The 12456-nt window shown below is 44.0% G+C and overlaps 1 protein-coding gene across 1 annotated transcript in view; it reads right to left on the bottom strand.

Annotated features, from left to right (window-relative positions):
• Nucleotides 1-12456, bottom strand: part of AP1B1 (adaptor related protein complex 1 subunit beta 1) — a 141313-nt gene that overhangs the window by 46703 nt on the left and 82154 nt on the right. Inside the window, exons 18-19 of the mRNA XM_033956012.1 lie at nt 7207-7336; nt 194-278 (exon numbers count right to left, since the gene is read on the bottom strand). Of these exons, the coding sequence (XP_033811903.1) occupies nt 194-278; nt 7207-7336 (215 nt within the window). The remainder of the gene's footprint in view (nt 1-193; nt 279-7206; nt 7337-12456) is intronic.

Genomic DNA, 12456 nt, shown 5'->3' with positions numbered 1-12456 from the left:
GGATTATGGTGGTAAGACATGAAAAGAAGATGGTACTAACACATAATAAATACCCTCACAGTCCACATTGTCTGTCCAACAAGGGACCAGAACCTCAGGTCACCCATGTTTAAATGCTGACTGAAACCACCACCATGCCAATCCTGATAGGGATGATGTATGCTGTTAAGCCGCAGCTTCTCTGTGCACTTACCCATCTTTCCATCCTCCACAAAAAAGATGTGCAAAGGGTACAGGGTGCTGAAATAGAACACATCAATGTTGTTCTTCACTGCCACCTGTTAAATCGGGAGAGACCAAAAGCAGTGTCAGTGTAAGAATATAAAAACTGCTGTCCTGGGTCCATCAAACCTAGTGCCCTGCTTCCAACAGTGGTCAGTTCAGGTCACAAGTGCCTGGCAAGACCCAGTACAATACAGATGAGCCCTTGTGAATAGCAAGAGGTAATAACTCTGCAGAAAAATATTTTTCAGCTGAAAAAGTAAAGAGAATGATTAAGAGGTCAATATCAGTAGCCTACAGGTGCACGTCAAAACTCGTATTATCGTACCCAAGAATCTGGTAATTAACTTTTTAAAAAAGATACATTTGCTACTAGCTATATGGGTACTGATATCTGGGTAGACAGAGAAATGACACTCAGCTGTAGCCAGTTACAAACAGATAAAGGAGCTAGAATCCTCCAAGAGGAGCCACCTCTCCTCCCTCCCCCCCCCCCCCCCCCCGCTTAATCTGGGTCAAGAGCTGGTCGAGAAGCACACAGCAGGAGCTGCACAGTTCATCTGCCATCTAGGAAACAGAGAATAGACTGAGCATTTCAGGACTGCACAATACCCTTAAGGGGTGGATCACGAACTATTTTTCATTTCCGTCTCCTTCCGCTGGTAGATCGACATAACCCATTTGTCTGGAGCAGTCAAGTATGGACACGAAGGAAATTCAATTCTACATGTATCGTTTTACCTTCCTACCTCCTCCTTCCCCCTGTACAACAGGTCATTTTTATACTAGAAATCAAACTGGCAGTTGAAAGGATTTTGGGGGGACCATATGAGATTCTTCTGCTATTAATATTATTAGTTTTGTGCCAGGCACCCAAGAGCCTTTCTTTGCCTGGGGTGGTTTAGATGGGATAGGGGTGGGGTAGACTGAGATAAAACAGTTGTGAACTCTATACATGTTATGTGATGGTTCAGATGTATTTCCTTATTTTATTATCTGCTGTGTTCAATTTACGGCACAAAAGGAAGTGGGAACAGACAATGAACACTCCACTGAAAAGGACACAAGCAGAAGCTGTGGACCTGACACAGCACTGTATTTCGGTGTCTGAGGAACGCCTGCCTCAGGGGTCACTCGGTCCAACTAACATGCCAGAGTAACCAAAATCACTGAAAAGCTATGGTCTTACATCAGTGATCTTCAGTGGATTGTTCATTGTCTGTGGGTTCTCTGCCCTGTTGGACTTTTTGGTGTTGACGTGTTCAATTTACGGCCATTACGAGCCGGTGTATTTTGGTATATTAAATACCAAAAACTTATTTTGCAAAAAAAAAAAAAATCAAATCAAACAGGCTAGATCACTGAATTTACACCCAGCGATGTCTACCATGGATTATCAAGACTCAAGGTGAACAAAGCCATAGGACCAGACAATCTACACCCCAGGTTGCTCAAAGAGTTGTGTGTTGTCCTAGCAGAACCGTTATCCGTGCTCTTCAATCTCTCCCTAAGTACGGGAAGAGTACCCTTAGACTGGAAAACGGCCAACGTTATTCCACTGCACAAAGGGTTGCAGGACAGAAGCTGCAAATTACAGACCGGTGAGTCTTACATTGATAGTGAGTAAACTCATGGAGACACTAATTAAACATGAAATAGATATGATTCTGAGCAAAGAGAATCTACGGGATCCCCACCAACACGGAATTACCAAGAGTAGGTCCTGCCAATCCAATTTAATTAGTTTCTTTTATTGGGTCACCAGAAAACTGGATTTGGGAGAGTCCTTAGACATCGTGTACTTGGACTTCAGTAAAGCTTTTGATAGCATTCCACACCGTAGGTTATTAAGCAAGATGAAATCACTGGGATTAGGAGAAACACTAACTGCATGGGTCAACGACTGGCTAAGTGGTAGACTTCAGAGGGTGGTGGTTAATGGCACCCTCTCCAAAACATCGGTAGTAGCCAGTGGAGTGCCGCAGGGCTCAGTGTTGGGCCCGATCCTTTTCAACATATTCGTAGGAGACCTGGCTCAGGGGCTTCAAGGTAAAATAACATTATTCGCAGATGACGCCAAATTGTGTAACATAGTAGGTAATAGCACTTTGCCTGACGGTATGGCACAAGACTTATTCTTGTTGGAATGTTGGTCCTCGACTTGGCAACTTAACTTAACGCTAAGAAATGTAAGGTCATGCACCTTGGCAGCAGAAATTACACCCTAAATGGTGAGACCTTAGCAAGGACCACAGCAGAGCGCGATTTAGGAGTAATTATTAGTGAAGACCTGAAAGCTGCCAATCAAGTGGAGAAGGCTTCATCCAAGGCTAGACAAATGTTGGGATGTATCCGTAAAAGTTTCGTCAGCCGGAAGCCCAAGGTCATTATGCCATTGTACAGAACCATGGTAAGACCTCATCTGGAATACTGTGTACAATTCTGGAGGCTACACTACCGTAAAGATGTACTGAAGGTCGAGTCAGTTCAGCGTATGGCCACCAGGATGGTCTCAGGGCTCAAGGATCTCTCATACGAAGAAAGGCTGAATAAACTGCGGCTGTACTCTCTCGAGGAACGTAGGGAGAGGAGAGACATGATTGAGACATTTAAGTATATCACCGGTCGTATCGAGGAGGAAGATGATATTTTCTTTCTTAAAGGACCCTCGGCCACAAGGGGGCATCCGCTAAAAATCAGGGGCGGGAAATTTCATGGCGACTTCAGGAAGTATTTCTTCACCGAAAGAGTGGTTGATCATTGGAATAGACTTCCTGTGCAGGTGGTCAAGGCCAGCAGCGTGCCAGATTTTAAGAATAAATGGGATGCGCATGTGGGATCTCTAAGAGGGTAATAGTGGGGGGAGAGTCATCGGAATAGGCAGACTCTATGAGATATAGGATATCTGGGAGAATAAATTTAGGGAAGGGGATCTTTAGTATGGGCAGACTAGATGGGCTATGGCCCTTTTCTGCCGTCCATTTTCTATGTTTCTACAGAGATAATTTTATAATAGGGTGCCTATTTTATAAAGGCATATAATTCTGTGCTATCAACTGTTAATTTTTATTAGGGAAGCTTGATTTCAAAATATTGCACTATTGATATCTGAATATTTGAACAAGAAACCTAAAACTAGTCTAAAAAACATTTGGAACATTGAGATAAGGCAGCAGATTTCTGATACTCAATGGCCACGGATTTGGACTTGGAGGATGAGATGTACAGCGTCAGCATCTATGAGACAAACTTGTTTTTTTCTGTTACATAAAGTTTTTTGGACCCCAGTTCATTTGCAGAAATTAGATAGTTCCAAATCTAATAGATGCTGGCACTGTCATCTTGACATAGGGACACTGGATCATTTGTTGGTTTTTTTGTCCTTTGATACTCAACTTTTGGAAATCAATATGGGGACAAATCAATTTGATTTTGGAATCTTCAATTCCGCTGTCTTATGAGGTGGTTATTTGTGGTACATTGTTGTCACCCAAACATCCTTTGGACAAATATAAAAGTAGATTATTTTCCATCATGTTCGGGATAGCCATAGAAATGGTCACCAAAAACTGGAAAAATTGGGATCGACTTAATTTCTCCTTTTGGTGGGACTCTGTTTATGCTACAAATATGAGAAAATGTATTCAGAAATGTTGTGTAATAATAAATTATTTAAATTAACATGGAGTCCATTGACAAATTTTGTTAACGATGTTTAGCTGGATTATTCTGATTTCTTATTTGATTTACACATCCAGGGAGGGTGGCTCGGTGGGCAGAGGGGTATTATATTATGAGGTTATCATTGATCAATAAGTTCAATATGATTTTCATTATATGTCTGAAATAATGCATTTTGTTTTTGTTCTTGTTTTGGGGTGGGAGGGAGGGGAAAATGTTTTTGAAGTATTTCTATGATTGATGTAAATGCAATTTTGAAGTTTATAAGCATATGTATATTTTAATGCATTGTTTTTGAATGAAAAATAAAGATCTATAAAAAAAAATATTGAATTATTCTCCCCCAAATTATCTATTTATTGAAGTCCGACCAAGCAAACAGACAGCAATCCTGGCTGGGAAACCACATAAATAAAGCCAGACAGACCTACAACACATTTCGAAAATCAATTAAAACTGCTCTATTTGACAAATTCCTTGCCTAATCAGATGACCTCTCTCAGATATTCTTTCCCCTTATAACCCCAATGTATTATGTAATTTCTTTCTCTCATGTATTCCTTCCCTAATTATTATGTAACTTCCTTCTTCTTACATTGTGTAATTCGCTGATTGTCCAGCCTTCTTTCTATGTGAACCGCCTAGAAGTCAGTTTGACTATGGCGATATAGAAAAATAAAGTTATTATTATTATTAGAAGGTGAACGCAGTAGTCAGTACCAAACTGAAATGTAATTTTAGGTGCCAATTTCTCAAAGATCCAATCTCATCTGGATTTCGGTATAGCACTTATCCAGTACAGGTCCAAGGTGGTTTACAAGTTAAGAGACCCATAATGGGGAACAGTAGTTACATCACCATCAACAAGTGTAAGATACTTAGTTGCAGGTCGATAAGGCAATGGAAAGAAAAGGATTACATTAGCACAGAAGCAGGGGAGGATGGCAATTGTCGATTCACACAGTCCAGAATCAAGAGCTACATTCTTACGTCCGCCTTACTTAGAAAATGAGAATAACTAAATAAAACACTCAGGGCTCCTTTTATCAAGGTGCGCTACGGGGCTTAGTGCGTTGAACATTTCATCACACGCTAATCCCTGCGGCACGCCAAAAAGCTAACGCCTCGTCAACGGAGGCGTTAGCGACTAGTGCAGCAGGCGGTTGAACGCGTGGTATTCCACGCGTTAACCGCCTACCGCAGCTTGATAAAAGGAGCCCTCAATCTTATTATTCCACTTTAAATATTTTCATGGTTTAAAATGATTTACCATATTTTCATATAATGACCTCAGTCTCTTTCATGTAAGGCTTGAGTATATGCAGCCAGCCTCCTCATTGGTCATATTTTTTCATTATTCATTGCTTTAAATTATTAGAAACTAGTCTTTAAGCCCGTTACATTAACGGGTGCTAGAATAGATGTGTCTGTCTGTCTGTCTGTGTTTGTTTATCTCTCTCTCTCCTTGGCCGCTGTCTGTATCCTTCTGTCTCCCCCCCCCCTGAGCAAAGCTGCCCCCAGGACACACCACCCCCCCAAAGCAGGCCCCTTTCCCTCTCCCTAACTGTCTCTCCATGGCCCTCTTCTGTCTCCCCCCCGAGCAAAGCTGTCTGCCCCCAGCACACCTCCCCCCAAAGCAGCCCCCTTTCCCTCTCCCTATCTCTCCATGGCCCCTTCTGTCACCCCCAGCACACCCCCTCCCCCCAAAGTAGCCCCCTTTCCCTTTCCCCCTGGCTCCCGGTATTGATTCCCTTCTTACCCTCCCAACATCCAGGCGTCTTCTGGCCTGCTCTTCTTCACCAAAGCAGCCTGCGATCGTGGTGGCCGGCTTTAGCGAACCTCGCAAGCTGCTCTCCAACTTGGTAGCACGTTCCCTCTGACGCGATCCCGTGCGTCAGAGGGAGCGTGCTACTGAAGCTGGAGAGCGGCCTGCGAGGTTCTTTAAGGCCGGCCACGATCGCAGGCTGCTCTGAAGAGGAGGATCAGTGGCGGCAGCGGCGAGTGAGGGCGGGAGGTGACATGGCGACTCCTTCTTCTGCACGGAGGTGGAGAGCGGCTTGCGAGGTTCGCTACAGCGGCTGGCGAACCTCAGCAGGCCGCTTTGAAGAGGAGCGGGAGGGAGGAGTCGCTGGTGTCTTCTGCACAGTCATGCGCAGGCACCACTCACGAATTTTCAAGAGTCCATGCGCCTCTAGCATTTTATTATTATTGATAACTCTATAGTTTTCTAGTAATGCCTATGAAGGCATTGACAAATAATTGCGTTTTCAACATTTTCTTATTCATTGTGGAATTTTTCCCATGTTGTATTTTTTAATCTCATTATGACGCTGCAACAGTTTGCCTTACTGTTATAAGATGAGAAGTCAACAAAAAAAAAAAAATATCATAGGCTTCGTACCCTTTTCTAGTGTATTGATGACGCTTCAAAATGGCCAGCTCGCCACTTTAAAGATTTCTTTATTGACAGGAGTTGCCATCCAACAAATAACATAAAATTGGAAGGATTGTAAAAGACTGAATTATTGTTTCTGGTGGAATTCAGTTTGTCACGTGTATAAAATGGAAAGAGCGTTGGCAGTTCAAAAAGGTTACTATAATAAATTTAAGGATGTGTGGAGACCATTAGTAAAGTATTATAATTATAATGAATAATTTACACTTTTCCCAATTTTAATACTCATGTGGATTTGGGGTGGGGAGGGGGATTCTTGGTTTTCCACTAATAATATATTTATGAATGACATAAGATATTATTTTCATGTGGTATATTTTAGTTGTATATGAATTTGGGAGGGGGGGTGGGGGTTAAATCTTCTTGTTGTATGATATTGTAGATTTTCAAGTGATGTTGTACTATAATTGTTTGATATTTACTGTACACTTGATGTAAGTTATAAAATGAATAAAGAAATTAGAAAAAAAGATTTCTTTATCCTGCTAGACTAGCTCAGACAAGTGGATTGTGCATCCTTCCCAGCAGATGACAGACAGAGAAAACTAAAATATAAAGAGATGTGCAACCAAGGCATTTGTTTGCGATGCCAGATTTACTAAATCACACAACCATTTGTAGTGCTCTGTATAGTATACTGTAGCCACATAGTTTGAAGAGTTTAAAAGGGTATCAACCCAATACGGGCTGTGTTTCAACTCTATTGTCTTCCTCAGGGGTCCTAAAGATGGTTGTTAGATGCAATATTGTGGATAAAATACAAAGTAAGCCCTTCGGTTCAGCCGATGACAGCAACGGATGGTGGAGAGGATTTCTCTTTAGAATTCTGCTGGTGCTGCCAAACTCACCTGGAGGTTGTTGAGAGGATCCATTTTCATTACAGACCCCACAGTGCTGAGAGGGAGAGAAACCTCCACGGTTTGGTTAGGGGCGAGAGGGGCATGGATCTGGAGAGGAGCTGCTGGTGCCAAGCCAAAGCTGTTGAGAGAGAAAGAAGTAACCACCGAAGGAGAGAGAGATAAATGGCACTGCTGAAAATCTACAGAAAGTTAAAATTGATAAAGACAGCTTTAACTTTATCCTGGATATTTGTGTAGCACCACTTAAACAGATAAAAATTATCCATCCAACAACTGAATAGAGCCATTTAGATGGATGATGTTTTGCCAAGCCTTAGAATGTTCCTAAACTTTGCTTCCACTTAAGCAGATATCTTTTGGCAATTTATAGCAACTTAAAAATATTTTCTGTTCCCAGGGCCAACATGCTGAAAGCATTTCTAGCGGGTGCCAGTCATCAAAATGATTCTGAAAACAGGGCTCAAAGATGCAAAGCTGGAATGCCACATCAGTAAATAGGGGAGGAGTGTAAAGGGGAAGGGGATGGGGCTTGATATACTGCTTTTTCTGGAGTGTTAAGTAGTCACAGGGAGCTGCAGTGGGAATTGAACTCACAACCTCAGGGTGCTGAGGCAGCTGTTTTAACCACTAGGTTACTCCTCCACTGGAGGACAATCCTGGATCGCACTAACAAAGACATACCCCATCCCTCCTCCCGGGGTCCGACAGAAACATGACCCTATCCATATTACTGAGAAAAGAGGATAAGGACAAGATGAATACAGGTCTTTAGGTTGCAGTACTTAATGTGAAATCAGAAAGGGACCTATGAGAGCCAGCACAAGCCCACAGGCAATACAGTGATCCTGTTAACTAAGGGAAGATTAAGTACTTACCTCGATAATCTTCCTTCTAAGTAGGCAGGCACATTATTCCTGAACTTTCAGGTAGCCAATCTATTCCTGTACAGAGCCTCAACATAATTTTTTGCTCCGCCTCCCATCTCTCCAGGCTGTCCTCCAACTCCCCAGGTCGTATCAAAGCAGATGGTCAGTCCGATAGAGGAAACATAAGAGGGAGGCGTACGAGGATACTCCCCGAGAGACATGTCTGTTCTGCTCATACCTTAAAAATATATAACAATTGAAAATGAAAAAATGAACCTATTATAAACACATAACCAGGTGAAAACAAACAAGTCACCTACCAGAATGCAACTTGCACTAATTGTTTTGGAGTAAAGGGAGTACTCCCTGGATTCACTGCAGTAGCAGCGACATTCCCCATCCATGTCCTTATTGCGTAAAGGGAAGATAGCTGGTAATCCCAGCATGTCTGAGGCAGAAAACAGGCACCAAAAGCCTCACAAATGGATAGAAACCCCCCCCCCCCGAAAAGAAAGGAAAAATGAACACGAGCAGAAGGAGACTGGCTCCTACTATTTTGCAAGTAGAAAGACAACTAGGGAGTGGAGAGGACAGCCTAGAGATGGGAGGCAGAGCAAAAATTTGAATGAGGCTCTCTAGACGAATTCTCACAGGAATAGATTGGCTACCTGAAAGTTCCGGAATGATCTACCTTTGCAGGGATGGGATCATCGCAGAGTTCAAGTGTGTGTGGACTTAACAACCCCAAACTAAATCATCTGCTACCGACTTAAGATGTGCCCTGGACCAATAACATCCCAGATGAAGTAAAAAGCTGGGGAAGGACAGGAAAGAGAATAAAACAGGAATATCGCTATGGAAAGGGAGGACTTTGTCATGTGGAAAAGTGGTAATTGTTATCAACCGACCCCTTTTTCTTTCTCTGCTTGAATCCCCACCATAGGATTAAGGGAAGGGAAGAGGGACAGGAGCCAGGTTTCATGGGGTTAAAGGTGTTGGGTTGGGGAAGAGAGGATCTGAGATGGTAAAGTTGAAAAGAGGAGGTCCTGGCTTTGAAATGGTGATAAGACCACTCCTTTAAGCTTCTGGTCTAATAGCAGCCCTATTTTGTTTTTTTTATTCTTTATTTAATAATTTTAATACAATAATCTCAGTGAAATGCACAATTAGCATTAAAAATAATTCATAAACTTAGTAAACTAACACAAGTACTACATCTTATTAATATTACAATTAAAATAATCCCATCTCCTATCTCACTATTCTTCAACTGCCAGTCCACGGACCGATGTCTGTCCGCAGGAAATTTCTGCCAGTCCGCGCAGGACCGGCAAGATTAAGGTGACCGTTTTCAGACCTCCTGTCCCGTTGTCCCCACACACAGCTTCGGGACAATGGGACAGGCGATCATTTCCTGTCGCGCAAAAAAGAAAAAAAAGCCTCCCTCCTTCCTTTCCCCCGGTCCCCTGTTCTTACCGCTCTTACCCCCCTGCTGTTGCTAAAGCCAACAGGAAGTCTTCTTTCCGACGTCAATTCTGACATCGGAGAGGACGTTCTGGGCCAGCCAATCGTTGCCTGGCTGGCCCAGAACGTCCTCTCCGACGTCAGAATTGACATCGGAAAGACTTCCTGTCGGCTTTAGCAACAGCAGGGGGGTAAGAGCAGGGGAAAGGAAGGAGGGAGGTTTTTGGGGTTTTTTGCACGGCAGGGAGGGAAGGAGGTAGGTAGGCAAGCAGGCTGGCTTTGGCCAGGGAGAGAGGTAGACAGGCAGGCAGGCTGACTTTGTGGGTGGGGGTGGGACAAAGTGTGGAAGGCAGTGAGAAGGACATAGGAAGGAGGCACTGGGGGCACTAAAGACAGGAAGGGGCACTAAGGACATGGGAAGGAGGCACCGGGGGCACTAAAGACATGGGAAGGATGCACCGGGGGCACTAAAGACATGGGAAGGATGCACTGGGGCATTAAAGTCATGGGAAGGGTGCACTGGGGGCACTAAAGACAGGAAGGGGCACTAAGGACATGGAACGGAGGCACTGGGGGCACTAAAGACAGGAAGGGGCACTGGGGGCACTAAGGACATGGAATGGAGGCACTGGGGGCACTAAAGACAGGAAGGGGCACTGGGGGCACTAAAGACAGGAAGGGGCACTAAGGACATGGGAAGGAGGCACCGGGGGCACTAAGGACATGGGAAGGAGGCACCGGGGGCACTAAAGACATGGGAAGGGGGCACCGGGGGCACTAAAGACATGGGAAGGATGCACCGGGGGCACTAAAGACATGGGAAGGATGCACCGGGGGCACTAAAGACATGGGAAGGATGCACTGGGGGCACTAAAGACATGGGAAGGATGCACTGGGGGCACTAAAGACATGGGAAGGATGCACTGGGGGCACTAAAGTCATGGGAAGGGTGCACTGGGGGCACTAAAGACAGGAAGGGGCACTAAGGACATGGAACGGAGGCACTGGGGGCACTAAAGACATGGGAAGGAAGCACTGGGGGCACTAAGACAGGAAGGGGCACTGGGGGCACTAAAGACAGGAAGGGGCACTAAGGACATGGAACGGAGGCACTGGGGGCACTAAAGACAGGAAGGGGCACTAAGGACATGGGAAGGAGGCACTAAGGACATAGGAAGGAAAGAGGGAGGGAATAGAAAGGGACAATACTTAGGCCTGAGTGCAGAAAGAAAGAAATGAAAGAAAGGATACACAGATGGAAACGCAACCAGAGACTCATGAAATCACCAGACAGCAAAGGCAGGAAAAATGATTTTATTTTCAATTTAGTGATCAAAACGTGTCAGTTTTGAGAATTTATATCTGCTGTCTATATTTTGCACTATATATGTCTATTTTTCTATAGTTATTGAGGTGACCGAGCTCGCGGAGATGGGGCAGAAATGGGGTTTTTTAATTTTAGTCCTAGTAGTTTGCCGGTCTACAGAGTAATTCTTTTATTTCTGCCAGTCCACGGGTGTAAAAAGGTTAAAAAAACACTGCCCTATCTCAACCCCCCCCACTCCCAGGAGACCTGGTTCCAAAACCCTAGGGGTAGGAGATTTCTTCATAAGGCTTCTTTTTCCAACTCAATATAAGTCTCCCATATGTCATTAAATTTTGCCCATTGATTAAAGGGCTGAAAGTCTATATTTTTCACAAACTATTCATAAACGTTCTCTCACATCCCTCAGAGTGGGTACCTTTAACATACGCCATTGCTGAGCTAATGTCAATCTACCAGCTATAAATGCCAGGTCCAAAAGTTTAGATTGAGAAAGTGTTAAACCTTCTATTCTTACTCCCAGAAATGCCCTTTCAGCATTCAGCTTAAGTGGTGTCTGAATTAATCTGCTTACATAATCAAAAACTTGCTCCCAAAACCTTTGGACCCTTTGACATTCCCTTCTCTTTCACCACATCCTTTCCAGCAGGTAGCATCACTCTGCTCGGTACATTTACTAATTAGGACGGGGGTGGTGTACTAACGAGCAGCCCTATTTTGATGCTCATCAGAGATGGATTTGATTCCACCTCAAACCTCTTTTCTCTATAAACCCACCTGATGAGACGGGATGTGTATGGAATAGTCATATGTTGCCCATCTGCGTCCCAACCCCTCCCATAAATGGATTATAAAGAAAGAGCTAATCCTGTGGCTTGGACAAGAAAAGAAAGTAAGGTTTTTACTTTCCATGTCCCACCACAATAGTTCCTGCAATACTTGGCCCTGTATATAGTAAGGATCAAGACAAAAATAGGAAATAATGTTCTTTATAAATACGCTTAGTGGAAGGGAGATGTTTAAAGAGGAATCTGAACTATGAACAATGCTCTTGAGTCATTAACGATTGATGATATGTAATCCTACTGTAGTTCTTTGCTATTTTTAGTGGGTTAAATGTATGTACTGAAAGTATCGTTATATGTTGTTCTTTAAATCATTGTGAATGTTTTACGCTGTAAACCACTTAGTTATAAGCGGTTAAGAAATTTTATAAATAATAATAATTACTCTGTGCAATGAACGTATGTGGGAGTGCAATAGTTGGTAGTGGGGTTAGTGGCTTAGCGAGGGTGAAAGGCGTCCGGGGGCGGTGGTAGCGCCCCTCCCTTGCCTCCACACATTCCTTCCCTGCCCCCTCCTGCCACGCACGTGCTGCTTCCCTTCCCCCATACCTCTGCAACGTTCCTGGCGTGAGCAGCAACCCCTAAGCTGCTGTTGTGCCAGTGTCGGCTCTTCCTCTGACGTCACTTCCTAGGCACGGGTCCAGGAAGTGATGTCAGAGGAAGAGACGATGCTGGCGCGATAGCAGCCAGAGGTACGGGGGAAGGGAAGCGACGTGCATGTGGGGAAGTAGTGGGGGGG

The sequence above is a fragment of the Geotrypetes seraphini genome, chromosome 8, assembly GCF_902459505.1.
Source record: "Geotrypetes seraphini chromosome 8, aGeoSer1.1, whole genome shotgun sequence".
Classification (NCBI taxonomy): domain Eukaryota; kingdom Metazoa; phylum Chordata; class Amphibia; order Gymnophiona; family Dermophiidae; genus Geotrypetes; species Geotrypetes seraphini.
Note: the sequence above shows the minus strand (reverse complement) of the source record. Positions and strands in the feature narration are given on the sequence as shown.